The sequence below is a fragment of the Lepidochelys kempii genome, chromosome 13 (assembly GCF_965140265.1).
Source record: "Lepidochelys kempii isolate rLepKem1 chromosome 13, rLepKem1.hap2, whole genome shotgun sequence".
Classification (NCBI taxonomy): Eukaryota; Metazoa; Chordata; order Testudines; family Cheloniidae; genus Lepidochelys; species Lepidochelys kempii.
In genome coordinates this window covers 20,197,670-20,225,142 of record NC_133268.1, presented here as the reverse complement: position 1 = coordinate 20,225,142, position 27,473 = coordinate 20,197,670, and the positions used below count along the sequence as shown (strand labels likewise).

Here is a 27,473-nt window from a genome sequence, read left to right as displayed (position 1 = left end):
TCTTCTGCAGACTAAATAATCCCAGTTCCCTCAGCCTCTCCTCATAAGTCATGTGCTCCAGCCCCCTAATCATTTTTGTTGCCCTTCGCTGGACTCTTTCCAATTTTTCCACATCCTTCTTGTAGTATGGGGCCCTAAACTGGACACAGTACTCCAGATGAGGTCTCACCAATGCCAAATAGAAGAGAATGATCACATCCCTTGATCTGCTGGCAATGCTCCTACTTATACAGCCCAAAATGCCATTAGCCTTCTTGGCAACAAGGATACACTGACTCATGTCCAGCTTCTTGTCCACCGTAACCCCCTAGGTCCTTTTCTGCAGAACTGCTGCCTAGCCACTTGGTCCCTAGTCTGAAGCAGTGCATGGTCCTGTTGCTGAGCGCCTGAATATCTTTGGGCACGTCACTTCCAAACTCCCCCATCTTTAACACAGGGAAAGTAACTGCCTATCTCCTGGAAGAGCTGTGGGTAATGCTCATCAAGGACTTTCAGAAGGTGCCGTAGAAGGACAGCGGGTTCCTGATGCTGTTTAAACTCTTTTGTTTTTCAGAGGAGGGCAAAGGGGAGACTGAGATCCGGAGCCCGTGTGAGTGTGAGGCCCTTGTGCAGTTCCAGTCAAACACTGTGGCCATCCTGGAAAACCTGACAGAGAAACATATCCTTTTGGGTCACCAGAGGGGCCTGTATTGAGCGGCAGTCAGTGCAGGATCCAAATGGAGCTTGGTTTGTTCCAGCTCCTCTAAGGATTGTGTCTGCCTTGATTTTTCCTCTGTGTAATTCAGCCAGTGGAGTTTTGTGGGCTGCACTGCCTGCCATAGCAGAGTTGGCCCATGGCGTTTATGATGTTGACCAGGCAGTGACGGCTAGCAGAGCTGAGTTCCACTTCACTTGTGCTCCCTGTTGTCCTTTAGGAAGAGCAAGGGGCTCCCAAGTGCCTTAGCAATTGAATAGTAACGAGTGCCAAATGCTTGCCCTAAATGGCAGTTGTGTCTGTGTCAATGGGATTAACAGAGCTGTATCCAGCTTCCACCTGCTGGAGGGACAAGGTTACTGCAACGCGGGGTGAGCAGAAGAGTAAAGGGGATCTTTGGGTCTGTTTGGTGCCTATAGGAAGGGGGAAAAGAGTGCAAAGCCAGGGCAGGCTCATGTTTGTGGCTGTCCAAAAGCTGTTTTGGGGAAGATTATCCCAGCTCTCTGTCCCAGGAAAGTGGTGTCTCCAGCAGACACACAGGGGACTCTCTTCATTTAGTGTGGGTGAAATATTCACGCAGTTAGTTATTAGCCCTATGTTGTTGGGCTGAAACCCTCTTCACCTGATGTTAAGCCCCCCAGCCTTCTTCTCACCAGCAGGCCACGCGGTCTCGTTTCTGCGTCAGCTTCCTTAACACAACCACTCGCTCAGATGACGGCCCGACTTGAAGACTTGGAAAACCAGATCGCCAACAAGAAATGATCCCTGCAGATGGCCAGGCACCACTTGGACTCGGGAGGCGGAACCGTACCGTAGTTACATGTCATTGTTATTCCTAGAGTATTGTAAAGGGTCGTTGTTTGTTCTTATATCGCAAAACCCTGATGGGGACTCAGAGGGTAAAAAAAAACCCTGTTCCGAAAATGAGTGCATGCAGCCTTCGAGGCTGTTCCATTCCTCTGGCCTAACGGGGTCGGGCTGAGGTGTGACGAATGGGGTCAGTTTGGAGCTTCAGAAAGGAGATGGGCATCGGGACAATCAGCATTTTCTAACACACTTGCCATTAATCGACTGTAGCTGGCCACTGGTTTCTCCAATGAGGCCCATGTGCACAGCTGAGAGCTTCCATCAGGCAGCGAGATGCTTTGCAAAGCAGGTGATTCCATCCTGAATGCTTCACGCAGCTCAGCTCTGGCTCAGCTGTAACTAGACTCTGTGTAGGTGGGGGAAGGCACTATGGCAATCTTCCAATATACTTCCAATATACAGTACTTTCTACCCCCATCCCATTAGAGATACTTCCTCAGCTGCCCTGCTAATCCTGACTGTGAAATGAGAGCACCTGCAGCAACCTCTTTGTCTCTGAAATTTTTTGCTTTAATTGCACAGGAATTTAAATGTAATATTTGATTTCAATTAGAGGGGGAGGGGGAAAAAGGCCAGGATAAATCATCAGACAGAAAAGAGGATCAAACACAACTGGGATATTCCTCATCAAACCCCCTTTCACCCTGATTTTGGCAGAATTGTTGCAGAATTTGTCGTTATCTTTTTTTATCAAATAGCAAAAAAAAATCTATGAATATATATGTGTATATATCTTTAATTATGAAAGCAGGATAGTACTATTTTTAAACACCTTTATACATACATATATATATATAAATCCCTATCCTGACAATAAACACGCTGAAGATTTTTATGACATTTCTCTCTCCTCTTCACTGAGAACCTTGGAAAATAAAGTCTGCACAGGCATCTCTGCATCAGGTCACATTCAGTTCATGCGACTCCAGCTTTCACAAAGCCAGGACAACCTGCTCTCAGCCAACCAGTCATTGGGCCATTATTACTCCTCTACCAGGAGAAAGAACTGGCTGGTGTAAAATCTCTGCTTTAAAGGTTACACGTGATATGTTGCAGAAAGTGCCTCAAGTGATGGCAGCTCCATTTGATGGAAAATCACCATGGGATTGCGACAGTGCGATTATCCCTGACTCCTTTCTTTTTGATGCCTGTCCCCTTCTTGAAATGGACTCCTCCGTCCGTTAATATTGCATAATGGATCCAGGCCCTCAAGGACAGCTCATCACCGATGTTATATGTCACCGGAGTCAGCTGGTATAAATCAGCTACGTCAATGGAACTATGCCAGTTAACCCCCAGCGGAAGATGTGGTCCACGGGCTCTTAACTCTGGGCCCAATAAATAATAATTGGGGTGCAGCCTTGCAAGCTGACCCTGTGGAAAAGTCTTGCTCCGAAGTCTGTGCAGGAATGCACCACAGATGTAACAGCATTAAAGGTTGTCTTCCTTACTAGATTGTCCTGTAGTAGCTCCTTGCGATGAGACTGGTGATCTAGTAGGTCTTTTCCATCTCCAACGGCTGTGACAGCCAGGGATTGTTGTGCTTGAAGTGTGTTATAATGAAGGCTGAATTTTATATGGGGGTCAGAGAGGAGATTGGAGAATCTGCCCCCCATTAGTCCCTATCCATTGTGATGCAATGAAAGCCGTACTTATATGTGACAAGGGGTGATCTCCCAAACCCTAGCCCCATCCCACACTTTCAGCACAGCAGCACTGTCCCCCTGTAATCTGGGGAGTGTGCTCTGCCAGTCGAACAGTGGGGTGTGGTCAGTGGAGTGCTGGGCATGAAAATGGGCCTGGACCCTCCCATTCCCGACTGAGCCTTATTTAAATGGCCACCACATACCAAGGCACTCACGGCCCCAGAGCACCTATGCTGCCGTCTGTTCTGCAGCGTGAGTGCATCAAAGCCTCCTCTTTCTTGGGGGATCTGAATCTGTTATGGAGGCTACTGTTACCTGGCACTGACTCCCATCAATAAAGAGACATTTTCCAGATCCCATCAGGCTTTGAATGTTGTCTTAGTCTCACGATCGTTTTGTTACAAGCGTCGGCCCCGTGAGCGGACACTAAATGCATAGGCGGAGCAACACAGGGTGCAAATCCCAGCACAAAGCATGACACCAACCTTCCGCCGCTTTCCCCCAGATGTCAGATTTGGCCCTGATGTGTACGCAGCTCCAGATACTGTGCGTGTGAGCGAGGGGTCCGCTGTGCTGCCAGCATCCCTCTGTGCTGCTGACTCACTAGGGCTTGGGAAGGGGGTGTTCCTGATACAGCCGTACGTGCACTTCCAGGGGAAGGACTGAGTGGGACTGGAGTTCATGTGCCGAACCGGCAGGGAGTTTCCATACAGCACTGGCAGTGATGGGGTGAGCTGCCCACATGCAGCCAGTCCTGCAGGGCCCCCCAGCTGGAACGAGTGGATATAAGAATCAAAGCTGGGTCACTAGTGCAGACGATAGCCAGTGCTCAGAAGGAAGGCTGTATCAGTGCAAAGTCTTCTTACTTATTAAAATAATAACCAGTGCTCTGCACTCATGGTGAGTGTTTCAGCAGCACCCAGCACTGTGCTAGTGACTTCATGGAACAAGCTGAAGGGGGGACATAGACCCTGCCCTAAAGATCTTACCCAGGCTAGGCCAGGCCAGGCGGAGTAACAAACAACAGGAAGGGCGAACTCGACACAGCAATGCCAGTGACGCCCGTTAAGCACACGTGCACGTTGCAGGGCTCCTCTCCCCCTAGCAATAATAACACTGCTGATGGGCTCACCCCTGTGGGCACAGGGGAAGATGGAGTTTTCCTTGGCCATAAATGCTACTTGCAGCAGTTTGAGCTCCTCAGGAGAAATAAATGCTTACTGGTGAGTGTCACTGCTGCCCTGACTCAGAGCTAGTGCCTCCTTCCTGCGGAGACATCAAAGGAACAACTTGTGGAGAAAGTCTGAGTGAGCAGGACTGGCAGCATCTAGCCCCCTCTCATCAGCAGTGGTGGATTGTAAGTGGTAAAGGGCCTGATTCGGATATGCTTACACCGAGCAGTACCTTACTCCAGAAGCAGTGACGCCCTCTGCCATCAGGGGGGTGATTGCAGCAGGAGCGGGCATACCCCCGCTAGCTTCCGTCGAGTGAGTGTGGTTAAAAGGAGCAGCGAAGACGCAGCGACATGGGCTTCAGCACTGGCTGCCCAAACCCGCTTAGGATCCTGAGTGTGGCCTCCTATTGCCAGCCTATGCTGAAGTCTATGCCACTGTGTCTTCCCTGCTCTTTTTAGCCATGCTAGCTAGATTAAAGCGGTAGTAGAGAGACAGCCTGGAGCATGGGGCCTTGTGCAAGGCCTGGAGCCTGAACCAAAGTCAGCAAGAGCCATGCTATGAACCAAAGTCAGGCCCTGTCATAATGCAGATGCTTGCCTACACGTTCACTGACCGGTACAGGAACTTGGCAAAAAACACAGCTAGCATTGGTAAACCACAGGCACACTTAAGTCCTAGGCACTGGCTGTTCATGTAAACACATTCCTGGGAGATGGTACAGGAACACATCAACCCCGAATCAGGACAAGGATGGAAGCAGGGCCGTCTTTAGGTATAGGTAGGATACAAGGCTGCGTAGGGCACCTGTAAATTTGGGGCAACCCTGGGTCTGAGTGTCCACCCTTCGGCCCCTTCCTATCCCTGTTCTAACCCTTCCTGCAGGCTCCCAAAGCTGGCTGCTGCAGTCTGGTGACTTTTACTCCGGAGGGGATCCGATGAAGTGAGCTGTAGCTCACAAAAGCTTATGCTCAAATAAATTGGTTAGTCTCTAAGGTGCCACAAGTACTCCTTTTCTTTTTGCGAATACAGACTAACACGGCTGCTACTCTTAAAAGTGAAAGAGGCTTGCAGCCTGCCAGACTGGCACAACACAAACTGTTAAACAGCCATTCAAGTGGTAATGAAGCCATTTATCAGGCATTTGCCAACCCCCAGGTATATACTGTCAGTTTCTGAATTTACTGACAAAAGGCAGTTGTGCATTACTGTAATATTTACACAGAACGTGTCAGTCTACAGGACCTTAACTTAAAATTTGCTTTAAAAATATTTCATTAGTGTGTTGCTGCAGATGATACAAATCACATCTCTAAAAAATCCTTGGAGAGCCCTTAAAGGGACAACACCCCTTTCCTGCCAGATAGCTGGACAGACGAGTTTCCCTTTCTTTACTTCTGACTATTTGATGAAAGAGTTTTAAGAGAAACCTCTAACAAAATCAGTACCCTAGTAAGATAAAACATCCTTTGTTATGCCTAAAATCTTTGGAAACATATTTTTTGAAGTTGGTGAAGTTTCATGAACATGTCTATTGTTATGGAGTTCACACAAAGTAATCTTACTGTTCCCTTTTTCTAAAAGCAGTGAACATTGTTATGAACACACTAAACCTCCGTGACTGATTAATTTAAAATAATGTCTTTGTTTCAGTGAGTTAAATATGTAGTAATCTGGAATGATTACTTTATGAAGGCTTAAGAGTACATTTAAAATATAAAATCAGCTCAGGTTTCAGAGTAACAGCCGTGTTAGTCTGTATTCGCAGAAAGAAAAGGAGTACTTGTGGCACCTTAGAGACTAACCAATTTATTTGAGCATCAGCTTTCCTGAGCTACAGCTCACTTCATCGGATGCTCAGGAATTCTGATTAAGGAAATGTAAAACAGAGAAGAGCTGCATCATGTATTCCATAACATTTAATGTTGTAGTCAGCAGGGCAGCTGACTTGCCCTTACTACAAAGTTTTTGCAAATAAATCTCTAACAAACTTCAGGGCATATCAAAAAACCCATGCCTGACATTTTTTATTCCCAAGTTTAGTGCTTTTAATTAGGTACCTTCTGCATGTCCAGTCTTCACCTTCTGGCATGCAGTGGAAAACATGCTCCATTTTCTTTAGAAAGAAATTGCAGAAGAGTGTTTTTTTCAAATGTCATTTGCTTCATTTGGGTTCAGGGATTTGGCTGGTAGAGGGTGATGGAGGGGGGAGGGAAGAGAGGAGGGAGAGGGCGGGGCCTGGGCAGAGTGGGGGTGGGGCCTGGGGCGGAGCAGGGGTGGAGTATGGGCGGGGCCACAGGCAGAAGAGGTGGGCTGGGGAGCTAGCCTCCCCAAGCGGCAGCTTCACCCACTGCCCATGACAGCAGGTAAGAGCGGGTCGGTTCCCGCACACCCAGTGAGCACTGCAGTGTCCTTAGGCAGGGGCCGTATTCACAGAGCCGAATGCACCAGTGCCGCGCATTCTGCGTGAGGGAGAGGGTATGGGGGTCTCTGCGGGGAACTGTGACTCTCTGCCACCGTGAGGCAGGCCGAGCGGCTCGGTATCCTTTGCTGCCTCGTCCCTTCCCCCTGGGCTGTGAGTCCAGGCTGCTGTCGGGCACAGGGGCACCAGGGAATGGCCACAATGACCTCAGCTGGCCATGAACACGGGGCCTCACTCTGGGACCCTGCAGCCTAGGATCTCAAAGCACTTTGCAGCCATTATTGAATCTGTTCTCACAAGCCCGCTGTCTAGGCGGTCAATATCATTACCCCATTTTACAGATGAGGAAACTGAGGTGCGGACAGTGGAAATGACTTCTCAATGCCATGCAGTGGGCACTGGAGGTGTCAGGAATAGAACAAGAATCTGCTTTACCCACTAGGCTGTGCTCCAACTCATAATCCAGCCAAATGCATATTGCACTGTTCCCTTGCCCCTTCCCTAGCTCCTGTGTCATCTGCTATGTAACTGGGAAGTGTGAACTCCTGCAGCTGGCTCTTGTCACCATAACTAAGAGTTTCTGAGTTTAGGAGACACATCCATTCTGTTCCCTGCTTTAACCCCCACAGGGCTTTTGTTTTCAGAAGAAAACCACAGATATTCTATCAGCCAAACCAAAGACGCCTTGCAGGCAACAAAGCAAAATATGCATGCTCAGAAGCAAATACCACCAAAGCCTATAATAAATTGGAGGGTCTTATACTATGGAAATAAGGAGTACACAGATTGTTCCTCCATTTCCTGAAGGCAAAGATGGGGCAATCTATAATCTGGAAAAGTACATAGACCAACATTTAAGAAAGGCAATACAAGCTCTCCTATGCTCAGAAAAAAGACCCACCTTGGCGTGTAAAAATGAGGCTGGTGTTGATTTTGGGCGAATTAAAAGTCTCTTCAAAAAAATTACTTTGAGTGATCGCTAAAGCTGAAATTTGGCCTCTCAACCAAACTTCGGCCCTGTGATATGACTTCAGCATTACAAATTCTTAGTGCTGAGGGAACTCTCTTCCTCCCCTATGAGTGGGTAAAACAGAGTACCACCTTGAGCAAAGCTAAGGACCTTTTGTTTAAGTCTTTATGATAAGTGAACCAACAGCCCAATAGTTAAACTTTATTCCTAAATAACTAAAAGCAGAGACTTGTTCTACAAGGTGGCCTTCTAACTTCCAATCAATTTTTCGAGGGTTCTTTCCCAAAATCATGACCTCGGCCTTATTGAGACCCAGGTCTTGAGAATTACAAGAAGAAGAAAAATGTAATAGTAATTGGCAGAGGCCTCTTGGAATTTGCGATAAAACAACTATATCATTAGCGTACAATAACATTGGCATAGAGCTACCCTTAATTTGCAGTGGAGAGAAATTATCTTCCTTTAATAGCACAATCACATCATTAATATATATATTAAAAAGAAGAGGCACTAGGCTGGCATATGCCCCTAGAAGTAGGGGAAACGTTCATACATTCTCCTTTGACTTTAGTTTTTACCCTAACCATATTGCCCGGCTGTAGAGCACCCGAAATATACAAAAGTCTTATATTGATACCCATCCTTTTTAATTTTGCCCAAAGTTTGTCTCAATTACTAGAATCAAATGTCATCTTTAGAGCTATGAAAGCAGCATACAATCTAGTGCCCCCAAACACAGTATATTTATAAATCATATAGGATAAAACAAAACAATTACGAATTGTAGCTTTACCAGCCCTCAGGCCAGACTGCTCTTCATGTAATAAATTAACCTCTAAAGCCCTTATTTCAAGTTTATATAGTAAAAATCTGGAATAAATTTTCCCTGCCACTTCTAACAAACTAATAGGTCTATATGAAACAGGATATTTTTTGTCCCTGCCCGCCGCCCCTTTTTTTTTTAATAATGGGAACTATGATACTAGACTTCCAGCCAGATGGAATCCATCCAGTATGATTAATGACAGTGAATAATTTAACAAAGATTGGACACCACCGATCAAGACTCTCCTGAAAAACTTCAGCTGGGAGAAAACCTTTCCCTGGAGCTATTTTCCATTGTTGGGCTAAAATAAATGACTGCACTTCGCTGTCCCTTGCTGAAGCCCAAAGTGGTAGATCAAAGAGACGCTTTTTCATTGCATCAGCTATGGTAGAATTAGATTAAAAAACTTGGTTGGGGAGAATCATTAAAGATCTGGCCAAAATGTGCTATCCAGGCTTCATCTTTAGTATGGAGTTCCTCAATTGGAATATATCTACCAAAACCCAATCCACCGTCTTCCAAAACATGGAATAATTTCTCGTTTTAGCTGCTGCTTCGAAATCCTTCCACAAGTATTCTTGGTTTTTATGATATAATAAACCTTTGTATCTTCTTCTGGCAGCTACTAAATTCTGAAGTAAATTGGGAGAGGAATTGCATCTTACCCTCTTAACTATACATGCCAGAGGGGGCTTGCATCAAGCCAGATGCATTTATCTTTGGAAGCATTTTTTGGATAATTAAAACCAAAATCAATTTGTTTGGAGACAAGTGTTTGAAAGGACTTTACCAACAACTCATATGATTCACAAATTTGAGAGGAATTCTCTGTCTTAATAATTACATATCTGAGAAATCTAACATCTGAGTCCTCCAATCTCCTAGATAATTTGTCACAAATGGCCGGGGTCCATTTTGGTCTTTTATAGGGTTGCCAGTTTTGGCTGGACATATTCCTGGAGATTTTATCACGTGACATAATCTTTAATTCCTGGAGACTCCAGGACAATCCTGAAGGGTTGGCAACCCAAGTCTTTTACAGCCACATTGTTCCAAAGAGATAATTAAGGCATCTTCACCCATTGGAAATAAAATCCTCTCTAAAAAGGGAACATCATTCATAATAATAGCGAGTTGGTGGTCACTATCTGGGAGAGAAAAGTATAGAGAAATCCATATAGAAGGGCCAATTAATTTTAGGGATAATTGTATAATCAGTAATACTACACCAGTTGATGAAATACAGGAAAGATGTCCTTCTCTATCCCCCACACTTCTTCCATTTACAGGTATCCGGTTAAGTTTATTTAATAAAGCCTTTAATTTTTGTCCAGAGATGTTAACCACTTGGTTTCTAGAGTTTCGAAGAGAAAGTTAATAAATCTCCTCAATGATTTCTTCCCTTGCTACTGACTATGTTGGAGGACTTAGTCGAGCATTAAAATCTCCCAAAATAATTAGATGAGCCATTGGGAGTTGAAGACCTACCATAACAAATTGCTTGTCCAGGAGCTCCCACAATGACTCAGAATAAAATGGGGAGGATATGGGGGGAAAATAAACATTTAATACTAAAAAGTGGAGCTCAGGGGAAAAAATTACAATATAGCCTGAAGGCCCTGCCACTTTGATTCCAAAGGATTTCAGGCATAAAGAAACCACGGTGGCAAATCCTCCTGCTATATGGCCCCTTTTGACAATTGACTGCCTCCTTGGAGAAAAGATTGAAAACCAGGAAAGATTATAAATTCAGACTCAGCTAACCATGTTTCTTGTCAAAAAATCAAAACAAAAGTTTCCAAAAATTAAAAAAAAAAGCTCTGTATTATTCATCTTATTTTTCTTCCCAGATAAATTCCAGGATAAAATACAAAAATTGTTCTGGCAAAAACTCTCCCTGGCTGGGGGAAAAGAAATCGGAAAATCTAGTTAAATATAAGAAATGGTCCCAATAGCTTCATTGTAAGAATTTGATTAGTCTCCAAATACTACGTTATTTTGATGAGTCGTCTGCATGGGAGATGGTGAGCATAAAGTAAGTGTGTGTGTGTGTGTCGGGGGGATCCTCTTTGAATTCTATCTCAAGGCCCCCATAAAAAATAGCACCATTTTGGGATGGGGAATGATAAAGCTGGTGGGTCTAATAGAAGAGACCAGAGGGTCAAATTCAGGAGACCCAATTAAATTAATAGCATGAAAAGTTTTAGGTATACCTGAGGAAGAGTTGATTAAACTTCTGAGATATATTCAGATAAGACCAGTAATAAGAACCTGCCTCTTCTTATAGACCCAAAGATTTATATCTTATATTATTTGAGAATGTCGCATAGAATAAGGATCTCATGAGAGTGTTTTTGACTGTAGAGAAGAAGACATCTTAGAGCCTTAGCTGTTTCCTCATATTCCAAGTTCTAGGAACTGTGTGCCAGTAAGATTCCATCTCCCACTTCTCATGCACATTTCGAGAATAAAGGTGCCTTTTAATCTTAACAGAGTAAGACGGTAAGTAAAAATGAACCTTATCAACCAATAACTCATTTACATCAATATCTGTAAGGGGCTGTCAGTCTGAACATATTCCCCTTGAAAAACTCAAACTCAATGCAGGGGCCAGAGGGCCAAACTTTTGGCATTTCCTGAGACTCAGCTATTTCGAAGATGTGTAAGGAAGGGGGAATTATGCTTGGAAGTATTTAAATCAAGAGACAGGGTTTCTGAAACCTCAGAAATCCTGTCTACGGTAAGCCAAGAAGAAGAGTCAATTTCTCTTCAGTTAGTCTTTGGAGCATTAATGAAGCTCTGTATATTCCTATCCTGAGTCTGAGTCAAATTATCTATAACTTTAGGTGTTTCTTTTCCAGATCAGACTTACCTGGATGGGGAAGAGGGGACATCCAGCTTGCCAGTGAAACCACTCCTCCCATAATCCACCCCACCGAATTTTAAATTCAAAGAAACAATTCTTAATACTCACTAAATCCTCCATAAGAAGTTTTAACAAAGGGAAACAATGGGAACTGAGAATCATTAAAAGAAGGAATGTCATAATCCACTAAGGCTGATGATATAGACTAGTAGATTTTGCTCCTACTATTCACAAGTTCTAAATCTGGTTTCCTTTCCTCAGACTTCAAAGAAGCAGGTAAAAAAGAACTAGTGTGTGCCAAATTCCTTGTGGTGACTAGGGGAGTGTGCTTCTTGGAGAAGAAATCAGTTCAGATTGCAAGTGGATGGGGATACATAGAATGGACTCAGAGGAGCAAACAATCGCCAAGTCAAAGACTTGGACCTCCCATAACTGAGGGGAGGGTGGAATAAAGTTCTCAACCTTCAAATCAGGGCCATCCCACTGTTCCCAGAAAAGTGGGAGAAAGGGCTCCTTCCCAGATCACTCCAGCTTGTTCACTCCTAAGCAATAATTGCTGTGATAGTGCAACTCCCTATAAAGGGGAGAGGGTGAGTTCCTCTCCAACTCAATCAATGCCAACCAACTCTCAACGTAAAAGTTTTATTTAAGCTTCACAAACTGCTGCCGCGGAGAAGAGACTCCACACCAATCAGGCCTCAGGCCAGTGTAGATACTAACGCCCTCAGAGCTCTCCGGGAAGGAGACTCCCTACTAAAACTCTCACCTCCACAATCTTCACGTCCTCCAGTAGACCCGGGCTCCGAGGTTCACTGCATCTGAGGTTCACTACATTCTCCAAGGTCACAGAGCAGTATTGCTACACAGAGGAAGATGCCGCTTGTTCACGCAGCAGCACATCAACCACTCCCTGGCCAGGTGCGCTGGGCCCCTCAGGTGCTGCTCTCCCTGCACCCCTCCCCCCAGGCAGCTCCTCCGTCCTGGTGCTGAGCTCTCCAGTAAGGGGTGGGTTAGCTTCTGCTGTCCTGGAGCAGCTAACTCTTCAGGCATTCAGACTACCACAAGGCAACCATGTGACCAATTATCAGGCCATATGCACCCATCTATGTACACCCCTATGTATCGTACTGCCCCCCATCTCAATCAGAGTCCAGCAGAATCCCATTATCATAGTAAGTGATCACTTCACAAATGTAGTGATCCACGCAACAACCCTGAGAGACAGGAAAGTACTACTATCACCAGGAGGAACTGAGGCACAGAGAGGCTAAAGGGCAGGGCTGGATTAACCCATAGGCTAATAAGGCTATAGCCTTAGGCCCTCCAATTTTTTAGGCCCTACTGGTCAGGCAGGGGCCGTGGCTGGGGCTGGGTGAAGGGGAGCGAGCTTGCTCACACAGTCCTGCTGGAGCGCTCCTGCCAGCAGGAAAGGCAAAGCAGTCCCCCGTGGCTTGGAAGGAGCTCAGCCGGTAGCCTGCTGCGTCACCCCATGCTGCAGGAACACACTGCCAGGGATCCAGTTAACACTGGTGACCGGACACTACAAATCCAGTTACCACTGGAACCCGTGCCAGCTGTGGGTGTAGTTAGAGCAGGCATTGTCCCCCCCCAGCCATAGGCGCCAACTTTTCCTGGCCCCCTGCCCCGACTCCACCCCTGCTCTCCCTTCTCGCTACATCAGCCTTAAACAAACACCTGATCTGATGTAACAAGTATGTCACTACAGCAGCCTTGGTTGGACTGTTCTTTTGAAAGATCCTTAATGGTTCTTTTAAGATGCTGATTTTCAGTGAAGTCTTTTTATTAGGGGGGGCAGAGAACACAACAGGGAATAACTCTGTTTTGTCAACTCCTATTCATTCAAAAGCTGAAAAGCTTTAGATTAAGTTTGTTTAATGTTTGTACAGTGATTTTGAAAAGCTAACATAGTACAGATGGGCTAAATCTCATGACTGGGCAACCATCTAAAGATCTGTGTCATTTCTAGCTGTTACCTTTTTCTTACAGAAAGCTTAAAATGCAAACCGTAGGAGGCTGGTGTACACAGAACTCTGCTTAAGAAACCTCAGGTCAGAGCTGCTGATCACACATTCTAGAATAGATAATACTTAGTCCTGCCATGAGTGCAGGGGACCAGACTAGATGACCTCTCGAGGTCCCTTCCAGTCCTATGATTCTAGTCTATGATTCTAATTGTGGAAGAGCTTGGTGAGAGAATGGCCTGATGTGGTGAATCACTGGAGATTAACTACACGAACTGGGTATCATCCCACAAATAATATTTGGGTTCAATGTGAAAACAGTAATTCATTGTCCTCAGCCAGTGCAACACTGGGAGGCAGCTTTCAGAGCAATACAGCCTAAAATACAATGCCACTCCATGTAATTTTCCCACTACTACTTCAGTGGATTTTACACCTGAGTGGTTTTCTTTTCCATAATAAAAGCAGGCTGCTTCCCAGACTGCAGTCAGAGTGAGATAGGGAGTGTGGTATAGAGTCTATAGCTTGTGGGAAACACCTGCAGGGCTTGGCTTTGCCCTGCGCCAAATGGAGAGCTGAGGGTAGAAGCACAAGGTTGAAAGAGGTGAGCAGGATGGGGGATGTTGCAGAGTTCATCCTCCTACAGATGAGCCCCCCAGTACCTGGGAGGAAGGAGGCCTAAGAGAAGGACAGCATAGCATCCCTCATCCTACCTCTTCCTCAGAAGTATCTGAAGAATGGAGTGTAGTGAGAATAGAATAAACTTGTTAATTTTACATAAATAAATAATATGTAAATAGGTATGTAGAGAAATGTTTGATGACTTCATAATTGTTTTTGCAACATGTAATTCATACTTGGGCCCTTCCCTCCCACTAGCCTTAGGCGACTCATAACCTTAATCCGGCCCCGCTAAAGGGCCAGGTTTTTAGAGTCTATAGGAAATAGGCACCTAAATACATTTAAAAATCTGGTCCAAAGTGATGTGTCTAAGGTCACACAGGAACTGTGAGGCAGACTAGGTCTCAAAGGCAGGTGTATATTCTAACCACTGGACCATCCTTCGTCTGCTTAGAATCATAAGCCTATAGTCAGGTACCTAAATAAGTGACCTGGTTTTTAAAAATGCTGAGCACTCCGCAGCTCCCGTTGTCTGCCACTTTTGAAAACCAGTCCACTGACTAAGGTGTGTAACTCTGGATGTACAGGAAGCCTACCTATAGGCACCCATTTTTCAAAATCCTGCCCAATACCCTGAAGACTTGATCACTAAAATAGGATAATTAAAAGACATAAATCCAAAGATGGAACTTATTTGTGTGGTGATACAGTGAAGGGCTTTTTCATTTGGAGCCTTGTTTGGGTTTCCCTGCTATGCTGACAAGGGCAACGGATGACTTTCTGATTGCTCAGGATTTGTCACTGCAGAGTGTTGCACAGATTTGAGCAACTCTGGCAGGTTGTTCGGAGACCAATTTTATGTACTGGAAAGTTTTTCCTCCCTTCTTGGTCCTGCCCAGAAAGGTGTTAACGACAGGAATGGATTGTGGTCTTGCCTGATGTGGAACTCTTGGGATCATTTGTTGCGGGAGTAACCTCAATTTAAGGTTACAGCTTTTCACATAAGACTAGAGATGGAGAAAACTAAAACAATAAAGATCCTGATGATGGAAGAAGGAACCCTGCCCATTCTTCCATGCCAGCTGGGAAATCTGACACACACACAGCTCCTCGTAACTTACTCTTGAAGTGTTTAAATGTGATTTTCCAATGCTATGATCTACTTAGTTTCTTGAAGCATAGAAACAAGAAAGGGAGAGAAATTGGGCCCCTTGGCACCTACAGAGTGCCACAAAGGAGCTGGAAAGCTGCCCTAAATGGACAGCTGAGAAATGCCCCCTGTGTAGAGGACCCACTGGCTGTCATAACAGACCTTTGGGGGTTGCTGCAGCCAGCATTCATTAGGGCAGCTTTGAGGCTGCTCTAACTTGTGTCAGGGGCTGAACCTGTCCCCAGCATCCCTGGGAATCAGGGGAAAGCAAGGATGGCATATAGGCACTTTTGCTTCCATGCTGAACAGAGCTCAGCTGTACCCAAGAATCAGGGCCAGTGCATCTGCCCAGCTCAAATGCTTAAAACGATTAATGCCAACAACAGCCAAGACCTCAGCTGAAATCAGGGAGCCAGCAGAAGCTAAACAGATTAAACGAACAGCACCGTCCAAACAGGTCTGCAAGCGTGTGTTGTGCCTGCAAGCACACAGAGCTAACTCTGTGAGCAAAGCCACTCAGAAGAAACCAGACACAAAATTTATCCTGCTATTTTCTCCAGGGAATTTCTAAGGGGAAAGAAAACCAGTTTTTCTTCCTTGAGTCCACAGAAGAACTAAACAATTGGGCTGTTTGACTGTGCGGATGAATGTGGGGCCTGTGAAAGGCAACAGCCCTCTGCAAGGAAGTTCAGGAACGACCTTTTACCCACTCCTAAGAACAATCCTTGTTTTCACAGGCGAAACACTGAACAGGGCATTAAACTTGAACTCCCATTCATGCAGACGGTGCCTGTTAATCCATTAAGGGCTTGACTCCCACCACACACTGAGCTGCCTGCCCGGCTCAGGGCAGGGGAACAGTGCTCAGCACAGCAGGAATCCACAGGCAAAGCTGTGCAGATTAGTAGCTCTGTGTATCTCTGAGCTGACACCAAATTCAAATATTAATTTCTCCTCTTTGGCGGTGCATAGAAGAGTCCAACTCCCACAGGTATTTCAATCCCAAATAGGCCATTCATTCCCCAGGATATGACAGCTGCTCCCCTGATTGGTCAGGATTAAGGCAAGGACTCCAGACGTCCCTGATTTCATCCATATGCCCTCCACCCAGGCCTGTTCCCTCACCCAGGCCTGTCCCCTCTATGGGCAGAATCAAAAGGTGCCCTGTTGAATACAAACAAACAAACAAACAAGACAGTCTGTGTTCATGTTGCTCTGAGCTGGTTAGAGAATGCTGCATCTCTGAAGTGCCAGGCAAGCGGCCTGTCCCAGAGAGAGCGGCTTTGAGAGAGGGTACAGATGGCTCGTTGAGCTAACGGGAGGTTATTCAGAGATGGTGCTAGCCACAAAGGGAATGTGGGCTTGGCTTGCTGGGTGGCAGGCTCTGCCAGAGACGTGTTTGTGGTAGGGAGGATGGCAGGGGGGTGAACTGAGGTACATCATTTACCTCAGCCAGGTCTGCCTAGGAATTTCCCTTTATGTAGCTGTTCAGGGGGAATTCAGAGCCATCCATGACCTGCTGGGCTGGTACCCCGATAGTAGGGTGATGGCCACATTAGAAACACCTATGTAGAAAGAGAAATTAGGAAAATTAAGGCCAATTCGGACCATAGCCCGGCAAAATATCAGATGAGAACATACAGCCTGACTCTGAGCTGCCTTAAAGAGTAACATGAGGCCAGTGAGCAGGGGCGGATGTGCCATCACAGTGCTGGACAGCACAGTCCTCTCTCAAAGGCACGGGCAGTGGCCTGGCAGGCTTCTCCACACTTCTCTGCCAACATGCCTTACCCCGACCTGGAGGAGCCACCTCCAGATGCAAGAAGGGCTTAATCTCCCCAGCCCATGTAGCCCCTGGCCTCCTAGCCAGACAAGTGGAGTGGAGCATAGGCCAGAGGGAAGGATCCGGCCAAAGCAAGTTTCAGGGATTGGCCTCCCCAAGATGTTTTGAAACCTTTAGGACGCTGGGTAAGTGAAATAAGCCCTGAGGCAGCATTGCACAGCAGGGCTGGTACTTCAGCCCGGTCAGCCCCGCTGACGAGGGGGCTGAGCAACAGGTGACAAGGATGCTGATGGATTTGGAGCCCTAATAATTAATCAGTGTGGCTGGCAGAAAGGTGACCTCATTCACCCCCCATCCCCTCCATGTGGGGAAAGGTGGGAGTTCGCGGGGGGTGTCTAGAAGTGCTATAGCGCTAACAAGTCAGGGGCTTGATATAGAAATTACTGGGTGAGGTTCTCTGGTCTAGGTTATGAAGGAAGTCTGACTCAGATGATCAGAACGGTCCTGTCTGGTCTTAAAATCTGTGGCTCTAGGAATCTCATTATCGGACTTGTTCTTCCTCTCCCCTCGCCCATCTGGGCCTGTTTTTGACTCTCCCTTGTTATGACATGTCAATCTTACAGTCTGTGGAGGAGGGCTGGATTTGTGTTTGTTTCGGGAGGTGCCTGTAATGACGCTAATTTGCGCTAATTTGGTTCAGACAAATGGGCCAACCTTGAGGCCTCTGGTCTCTTGTATTCACACCAGGCACAAGTTGCCCTGGAGTCACCCCGTCTTTGATTAACAGTCTGTAGCACACACCACACAGATTCACTCCAGCTCAGAGGGTCCCCAACCTTCCACTTTGAAAGGGCTGTTGTGAAGAATTGTCCTCCCTGTTCCCCGGTGAGCGCACACTTCAGCCTGGCCTGTGGTTAAGTAAATACACAAATCAGGCAGGCTCCTGCTCCTGAGAACTGCGGGGTTCATGTTTCTCTGGGCTCCTGTGAATTACTCTCTCCGTGTTTGGATAAAGAGACCCCCGCACAGACCCGGCCCCTGATCATTTTAAAGACAACAAATAGTTTCCTTGCTAGCCACACAGGCTGCCCCGCAGAGCAGGCTGCCTGTCAGAGGTGTGTCGACAGCAGTCCCACAGGGCTGTTATTAATGGAGTCCAGGAAGGAGGGGGACCAGCATGAGTGTGCAGCTCGCTCTCCTGGAATCCTGTCTGCTTACCACGAATGTGGCAGTGACAAGCAGCCCAGAGCACTGCAGACAAAGGGACTGATCAGTCCATGGCATTCTCTTTCTTGTTTTCTGCAACAAGACACAGTTGTGCTCCCACAGGCTCCAGTGCAAGGGAAATGACAACTGGAGTTCTCTGAGGGGCAGCACCCTCCCTTGTACCTGCATCACCTGCACTGCTTGAGGACTTGCCCATCCCCAGTGCAACTCTGCAGGCATCAATGGATGTGATTTATAGAGCTAGACGTCAGTGGGGTTACACTAAGGACAAATCTGGTCCAATATGTAAACAGCCTAATGAAATCCAGAGCAATAGCACATTCTCTTATGCCATCCTCTGCTCAGCCATGCTGGAGCCAGTCCTGGCCAGCCTACCGTATGCCTTAGGGTGGGGCTAGTACTGAACTAACTCCCAAACCCCAGCCTGTGAGACTGGCTTGTTGAATTAGCCCCTCCACAGTTTGTCAGGTAGAAAGCTGATCTCAGGCATATGACCATCTTTGCCTTGATGGATCCTGAGACGGGGACACTGGTGAAAGTTACCATTTGTACAAACAAGCGAAGCATTTGGGGCATGACAGCGGAACTAAAAATGTACTAAATGGACTGATGTGGTGTGATTTAACTGCAAATGCAAAGGGAGTTGGGCAATTAAAAGGGACTGCACTGTTTGGGGATCCTCTTACAGGGCAGCCTGCAAAAAACAACTTGTGTCAGACTCCAGTTTGGACCCCCAAGTAGAACTAAATGAGTCCTGACTCTGCTCAGGGGACCCTGCTTCCCCTTTGCTATTCAGGCACTGATGGTGGGAGCCCCCAAATGTGACATATGACCCCCCCAGCACAGAAACCCTACTCAGAATGGGTCAACCCAACTTCACAACAGATCCTCACAGTCTCTTGCCTTGCTGGGCTGCCCTCCCTACCCGCAGTGGCTACTGGGACAAGAACAGACATGCATTATGGATACTGCACATAGGAATGAGCTAGAGGCCGGGGCTGTTTATGGGGGGGGTGAGGACACATCCCACCATCTCTTGACCCAGCCGCGCACTTGTGAGCATAGCCTTTGATTAATTGAGGGTGTTGGGGACACTGGGGCATGGCCCCTAGGTAACTCGAGGGGATGGAAGACCATGAGTGGCGATGAAGCCCCCTCGCACTAGGCCCAGGTGTCCTTGGCCCCCCCTCCCGCCTGGAGGCACTCGCAGCAGCTCTGCGTACTAGGCCCAAGTGTCCTTGGCCCCCCAGCCTGAAGGCACACACAGCAGTTATGCTGAGGATCTGCAACAATATGCTGCAGAGTCAGATTGCCTGAAACTAAGCAAGGCCAAACAGGGCAGATATGGAATAACAATGCTGAATAAAGCAGCTTTATGTATAGTTTAACAAATGATACAGAGAACCAGGGAACTAGCTGGGAACTGGATTGGCTGGCTATATGGATACTTGGGGCAGCTTGCTATTGGATAAGTATGCTGGGAAAAAGGGTGTATAAAAGCCTGTGTAACTTCCTGCTCTGGGTGCAGGATTTGAGATTTTATTCTCCCTGTACCTTTGTGCAGCTGCAAATAAACTTTTCTGCTTCTCCACCCCGTTGTGATTATTGGGTGTAGCACACCGGGTAACGAACCACTCAAGCTGTTGTTCAGCGTCTCGGCACTGGGTGCCGGCAACAAGGGTGCAAAAGGCGCAAGTCACTATTAACAGGTTCTTTGCCCAGGTAGCTACTGGTGAGTATCCTCTCACCTGTAAAGGGTTAAGAAGCTAAAGGTAACCTTGCTGGCACCTGACCAAAATGACCAATGATGAGACAAGATACTTTCAAAAGCTGGGAGGAGGGAGAGAAACAAAGGGTCTGTGGCTGTCTGTATGCTGCTTTTGCCGGGGATAGAACAGGAATGGAGTCTTAGAACTTTTAGTAAGTAATCTAGCTAGGTATGTATTACATTATGATTTCTTTAAATGGCTGAGAAAAGAACTGCTGAATAGAATGACTATTCCTGTCTGTGTGTCTTTTTTGAAACTTAAGGTTTTGCCTAGAGGGATTCTCTATGTTTTGAATCTAATTACCCTGTAAGGTATCTACCATCCTGATTTTACAGAGGTGATTCCTTTACTTCTATTAAAAGTCTTCTTGTAAGAAAACTGAATGCTTTTTCATTGTTCTAAGATCCAAGGGTTTGGGTCTGTGGTCACCTATGCAAATTGGTGAGGATTTTTACCAAATCTTCCCAGGAAGTGGGGTGCAAGGGTTGGGAGGATTTTGGGGGGAAAAGACGTGTCCAAACTACATTTCCCAGTAAACCCAGTCAAAGTTGGGTAGTGGCAGTGGAAATTCCAAGGGCAAAAAGGGTAAAATTAATTTGTACCTTGGGGAAGTTTTAACCTAAGCTGGTGAAAGTAAGCTTAGGAGGTTTTCATGCAGGTCCCCACATCTGTACCCTAGAGTTCAGAGTGGGGAAGGAACCTTGACACAGACACTGAATGAGAGGAGCTGTCTAGGTTGGGTGGGGTTATGAACAGCAGTTGGAAGCTCCTCCCAGTGCAGCAGAGGGTGCAGTTGGACAGACCCAACCCCTGTGATGATAGTTTCAACCTCATAAGGATGTAGCTGTGTCTCTGTCACTGCAATGGGAGTTCATGAGTGGTGTAGAATTAAATAACTCATTGGAGGCTGGAGTTAAATGTGTGTTCAGGGGGCTGACTCCAGTCCTGCCTGGCCTCTTCTTTCTCCATTCCCGTCATCTCCAGGTGGCAGGTCCATTGTCACTGAACTGCTCAGCACTGAGGGCCCCTATTCTGGGCTCCATTTGAGCTCAGCACAGCTCATCAGATGAGGAGGATGGAGTGGGGGTGGGTCTCTGCCACCTTAGTCCCTCCTGGATTCTCAAGGCAGAGGAGTGGACCCAGCATATGCTAGACATGCCTGTAACGAGCCATCTGTGTGTGGCTGTCCCTCTCCCTGTCCCTTCTCCAGCCGCACTTAGGCCAGCAGCTGCAAAGAAGGCTGCATAAAGCCATTCCACTGGCCCTGTATCAGAGGAGAAATTGCCCAGTGGGGAGAGCACTGGGCTTGTGGCCCCTATACACCCACAGACTTGGCACAGACAGCCTTCAGTGGAGGCCAGAACAAAGGCCAGGTTGTTTTATCAGAGTCTGTTGGAGTTATGAGGAGCGTTACTGATCACAGGGGAGCGCCTGCCCATGGAAAGGGAACTACAGCTCTGGGCTGCAGACACAGAGCACTGCACTGACCAGAGAGCATGCCCACGGTCAGAACATGCTGCTTTAGCTGAGAGGGACTTGGGTCCTGGCTTCCCCTGCACTCGTCACGCTGGGGACAAGCTGATGCTAAACCTGAATCTGATTAGATTTCAAATCCAATGGCCTCTCAGTCCTCTTAGACACACTCTCTTTGTGCACTGACCCCATATAGCAGCCAGCTAGGAAGAGGCAGCAGAGCTGGTAATGGAGACACAAGGAGAAGGAGGCCAGCATGAGAGCGGGGGCTGAGGGGCCCTGCCAGGAGGGGAAGGGAGAAGATCCTCTCTCACTGTGAATTCTGTAATAGCAGGATCCTGAGGACACATGCAGCAGACTTGGCTTGTGAGCAGGGCTCATTCGTTATAAGCTCAGCTCTCCAGCACATACATAATCAGGTCATAGAACATGAGGGTTGGAAGGGACCTCAGGAGGTATCTAGTCCAACCCCCTGCTCAAAGCAGAACCAATCCACAATTTTTGTCCAGATCCCTAAATGGCTTCCTCAAGGATTGAACTCACACGCGTGGGTTTTAGCAGGCCAATGCTCAAACCACTGAGCTATCCCTCCCACTAGGCCCAGCGCCTAGGCTGTCACCTGCCATGGACATTACAGAGGCTATCAGGGTATGGCTGCCCCTAATGGGTTGCACTGAGAACGTGCTCATCCTTATACAAAAGACACAGTCCTGTGCAGCACAGAGCCGAGGAGAGCCTTGTAACCCAAGCCAGGCCAGTAGCTGGGCCCTCCTGGTTTTCTGCAAAGCCTGGCCAAGGGCAGCTCAGTTTGTACAGCGCAAGATTTTCTCATGGTGCATCTTATCACTTTTTATTTTTCCAGCATAACTCTCTGCTTCATGGATAGGCCGAGGGCATCCCAAGGACAGCACTGACCCAGATCCCTGTGTCCTGGACTCTCCAGATCCCTGCACACCTTATACTGGGGCCCGAATGGAGCCTCTGGCATGATTACAAATAAACTTGTTTGTGCCTCAGCTTTGCCATTGGGTATTCCTGAGTCTCATTGTCTCTCCTTCAGTTCTCTGTTGAACAGTCTATTAATAATGAGTTAAGGAGTGGCAGGAGCCAGGCGTAGGAGGCCAGGAGATACATCAGGAACTGAATGTGGTGGATTATTTCAGCTCCAGAACCAGTTATTGTAGACATGGGGCCAAATAATCTTGTTACTGCCAAAGAAAAATTTTCTGACAGTATCTCTAGGCAGATCTCGTAAGGCGTGTGAGGTTCACAGTTTGCCTAAAATCTAAACGGTCCTGCTTGAAATGTCTTCTAGTACCAGATATATAAAAGGTCCCATTCAAAATCTAGAATCCACCAAACACAAAACCCATTAAACTGAGAGCAATGTCACTTGTGACATATCTCCAAAAATGAATGGAAAGTTTCTCAGCTGGCAGCTAGAAAGCAGCTTAAGGAGGCATCCAGCCATCTCTCTATCTCCTCCGGGGAACTTCACAGAAGAAGCAGGTTTTCTTCCTGGAGTACACAGAAGAGTTGTCTGTTCTGTGAAAGGCAAGTGCCCTCTGGATGGGAGCTCTACGTGCTGACTTTCCCCCCATTTTTGAAACATTCCTGGCTTCCACAAGTTAAATACTGAACTGAGCATAGTCTGCAAAAGTCCAGCTCCTGTTGTGCCCAGAGGCCTCCCACATCTCCATGGGGAGAACTGCAGAGCTCAGCAAAGCTCAGGGGAGCTGGAGCCCTGTGGAATTCACAATCACATATTGGCATTTCCTTATATTTCCTTTGCTCAGCAGAATCCCCCTTGAACCAGCCCACAATAACAAAGGGTTGAAAATTCTCCTGAGATTGACCCCTCAGCCAGTCCCAGATAGACACACTGCACAGACCCATACGCTACCCACACAAGTCAGTCCCTGCTGGGCCCAAGAAAGAACCCAACTGGCCTCCCCAGGGATTTAATGAAATGTGTGGCACAGCTTCAAGGCTCATGTGACAGAAATAACCCAGAAGTCACACACACAGCCAGGAGCAGAACCAACATCTGCTACCAGCCATAGAAAGGTGTTTTCACCCAGGACACCACAACTGCTCCCCTGAAAGGCTGGGATTAGGTGGGAACAACCCAGACTTCATCTCACAGGCCCTCCATCTGCACCTGCCCCTCTTGGAGCAAAATAAAAGGTGCCCTGTTTAAAAACACAGAGAGAGAGAGAGGGCGACTGTGTCTGTGTTACCCTGACTGTGTCTGTGTTACCCTGAGCCAGTTAGAAAATGCTGCATCTCTGACCTGCCAGACAAATGGCCAGTCCCAGAGAGAGCAGCTTTGAGGGAGGGTACAAACAGCCTGTGGAGCTATGTGGGAATTATTCAGAGATGGCGCTAGCCACAAAGGGAGCGTGGGCTTCATCTGCTGAGCAGGAGGCTCTGCCAGACCAGCTCCCCTTTCCGCTGAGGTGTGGTGGAGGCGGGAGGTGAGCTGCGATGCTTCACATACCTCAGCCAGGTGTCCCTGGGAATTTTCCTCCCTGGTGCTCTTCAGGGGAAGGATCAGGGGCACCTACAAACTGAATCACACTGGCGCAGGCAGAAATTGTAGCATCTGCTGTCAACATCTGCAGCAATGCACAGTACAGGCTATTTGGACTTGGGAAAAGTCTGATTTGCTAGTAGAGAAGGCAACAGATAATGCTGAGAAGGCAAGAGGATCAGTTTCAAGTGGTGGCTCTCAGCTCTTCAGTTCAGCTGGTAAATCCAATCCTGCTTCACCTTAAGACAAACACACACAGAGCAGGAGTGAGAAATGGAGAAGCAAAAGGAGAGGAAAATGCAGCTTCTGTCTGATGGCTGTGGGTCAGTTGCTGGAAGATTATGGGCACAAGCACATGGCGCATGAGCCAGTTAAGCACTCCCGTCCACTGACCCCACTTGGAAAATATGTGGCTAAAGCTTATTGTTTTCCTCTGGCCAGTCTGTGCTGGTAAAGTTTTTATTAAGACCCGGCCGCTCGGTATGGCGGGTAGCCAGCTAAACTGGTCGCAGCAGAGTGTTGCAAGGCTAGATTTGTCCTAGTGACTCAGCCAGGCATGTATTAGGCAGAAGGCTAAAAGGGAGAGACAGAGAGGAGTCAAGAGGATCAAGGTGAACTTGTAGCTGTCATGCCAGGGAGGGAGGAATAGGAAACAACTTTGTTCACACTTCACGAGCTGCTCAGGATACAGCCAGGGAGATGGTGAGGTCATTTGGCTCCTCCTCCTCAGCTGGTCTGCGGAGGGCACCTTTCAGACTCAGGAGAAAGGAGGCAGTTCAGGCCCTGGGTCTCAGCCTGATGGTGACACTGGTTGATGTGGAGAGGTTGATGCTGCCCAGTGGGCCCCCTACAGCTGAATAAATTTTCCTACAATTTTCCAATTAATGTTCGTCCATGGTTCGTTTTGTCATGGTTTCATATTGTCACAATAGCAATTATTCAGATGCTCAGCCAAATCAGAGAAAACTGTCACAGCCCTGGACACAAATCTCTGATGCCGTCCAAATCTGCTCTCACCCATTGTGTGAGGTGCATGCTAGGGAAAAAACCCGGATCATTTTCACCTGCATGAATCACCACCATGTCCAGTAGATCACAACCTTGTAAGTCACTCTTTGGATGCTGTAGAGTGGAGAAAACATGATGCAATGGAGGCCACCTCTCTCTGTCCTCAGCAATCCTCATGTTGTCATGTACTCCTTGCTCTCACCCGAACTTGTCCATGTTTGTGATCCAGGACTTTCCTAGAATCCACATGCTGCCTGCCCTGGCCGTGCAGTGCACGTATTTCTTTTCCCTCAGCAGACAAAGGTGCATGTGCTCTCAATGCCAAATCTCCACACTCTGAGCACCTTCCATTCTTTCATGTATTTGTTCTACAGATTCCAGCCTGGCTTCTCATGGCTCTAACAGGCCATTCCAACACCCACTGGTACGTCCATTTCACAGAGGAATCTGAGATTTCAAAATCTGGTTTCATTCTGATTTGGATAGAAAAGCAAAAATTTCCCAATTCTGTGCGACAGGGAATGGAGCCCAGGGCCAGGGCAATCGGCCAGGTGGGTCCCCCAGAGCCACAAACCCTGGAAGTTCTGCTTTTGAAAACTTCCACTGCAACTGCATTGAAATCAAACTCTCACCACAAAGCGTTTCAATTTCAATGAATTGGCACCTTCCAACCATAGATGTTTTGCTGGTATTTTTCCGACCAGCTCCCCAGTGTAAGCTTGGAACATTCACACCTTCAGCTGGACTCTGTTTAGTGGGGAGAGCATGTAGCGAGCCAAGCACACAAACTCCTGTACACACATTAGCTAATTAAGTCTCACTAGGTGGCACCGCACACCAGGACATGCAATACTAGCTTGTAATTAAGCTTTTAAGGATTATATTTTAATTGGTAAATACTGGTAAATGGCAATTTCACTGTACACACACAACCGATGAGGAAAAAAATCTATAATAATCAAAATATATAAATGGGCAAATAAGATAAATAGTACTTGAAAACTTAGAGTTTGATTTAATGCTATTTACCGTGTATCTTTTGATCTGTGATGATGACGATTTGTGTTTTAATGGTTATAAAGCTTAACATTTGGAATCTAGTTTCCTGTCATTACATAATTATCTCATAACCCCCTCATTGTCTGAGTCACCCATCATTTCCCACATCTGTGAAAAAGGAAATTGATAAAAATAGCAAAAATGCTTAAAAATAAAATTGATATTATCAGTCTAAATATAAAAAAAATAAAAATTGAATTCCACAAACCCTGCTTTTAAATAGCGAAGGCAACAGGCAGAGATCACTGCATTGACCACAGCTGATGGCTAGGGAACCAAAGTGTCTCTTTACCCAGGCAGAACCTGGATATCTTGTGTGATGGGTTCCTCCCTGGGGTGCCACGTGGAACTGGGGTACCACTGAGCTCCCTGATCCACCAGCCTGGACTCCTTTTTACACTGCACTGCTGTGACAAGCTACAAAGTCTTCCAGCCTGCACTTTCACCAGCATACATACTGGTAGGGACACACCCAGCTGCAGTTAGAAGCAGGATCTCTGACCAGCCTGGGAAAGCTACTCCCAGTTCCTGAGGCATATACACCCTCTGGAGTATAAACCCAAAATTATACTGTCTTGCGCTGCACAGGGAACTGTACAGTATAAGCTCATAAAATCCCCCCCTCAAATGTGGAGAGGAATATGCAACAGCCTTTTGCCCCTGAGTTATTATGATTCCCACACACTGATTTAGATAAAGCAAAAATAAGTTTAACAATTAAAGATAGATTTTAAGAGATTATAAGCAATAGCAAACTGATCAAAGCAGATTATCTAGCAAATAAACAAAACCACAGACTAAACTTCATATACTAAATAGATTGGATATGAATAGCAGATTCTCACCCCTAAGAGATGATACCAGGAGGCTGTAGATTCCTAAGGGGCAAGCTGCACTTGCGTACACTTGGAATCCCCAGGTGTTCCAGTCACAGGCTAAAATTCCCTTTAGCCTGGGTCCAGCACTTTCCCCTGTTCGGTCTTTGTTCCTCAGGTGTTTCCAGGAGTCTTCTTGTGTGGGGAATGAAGAACACCAGATGTTGTCACTCCCTGCCTTACAGAGCTTTTGCATATTGCGGGAAACCTTTGTTTCAAAGCTTAGTTCCCAGACCAGTCTGTTGAAAAACACTGACATCCCAAGATGGAGTCGAGAGACATATGGTCTCATCACATGTCCTTGTAGAGTCATAGCAGCCATCACTCACAGGCTGTTTGGAGTGCTCACAGGAAGGCTCACCAGGTGGGAGATAAGCTTCTCCTAAGGCCTATTGTTTTTCCCTAATGACCATTCCCCATCCACTATCTAGAATGAAAACATCTTGGCTACTGGGCATTACCCAGGTGTAACTACATTTGAAATACAGATACATAGCCAATATTCATAACTTCATGTTACATGCATATAA

The 27,473-nt window shown here is 46.8% G+C and overlaps 1 protein-coding gene across 1 annotated transcript in view; it reads left to right on the top strand.

The window, feature by feature from the left end:
• MATN4 (matrilin 4) overlaps positions 1–3,557 on the top strand; it is a 29,106-nt gene extending 25,549 nt beyond the window's left edge. The window contains exons 10-11 of the mRNA XM_073309027.1: positions 554–658; positions 1,398–3,557. Of these exons, the coding sequence (XP_073165128.1) occupies positions 554–658; positions 1,398–1,456 (164 nt within the window). The 3' untranslated portion in view covers positions 1,457–3,557. The remainder of the gene's footprint in view (positions 1–553; positions 659–1,397) is intronic.
• The last annotated feature ends 23,916 nt before the right edge of the window (positions 3,558–27,473 follow it).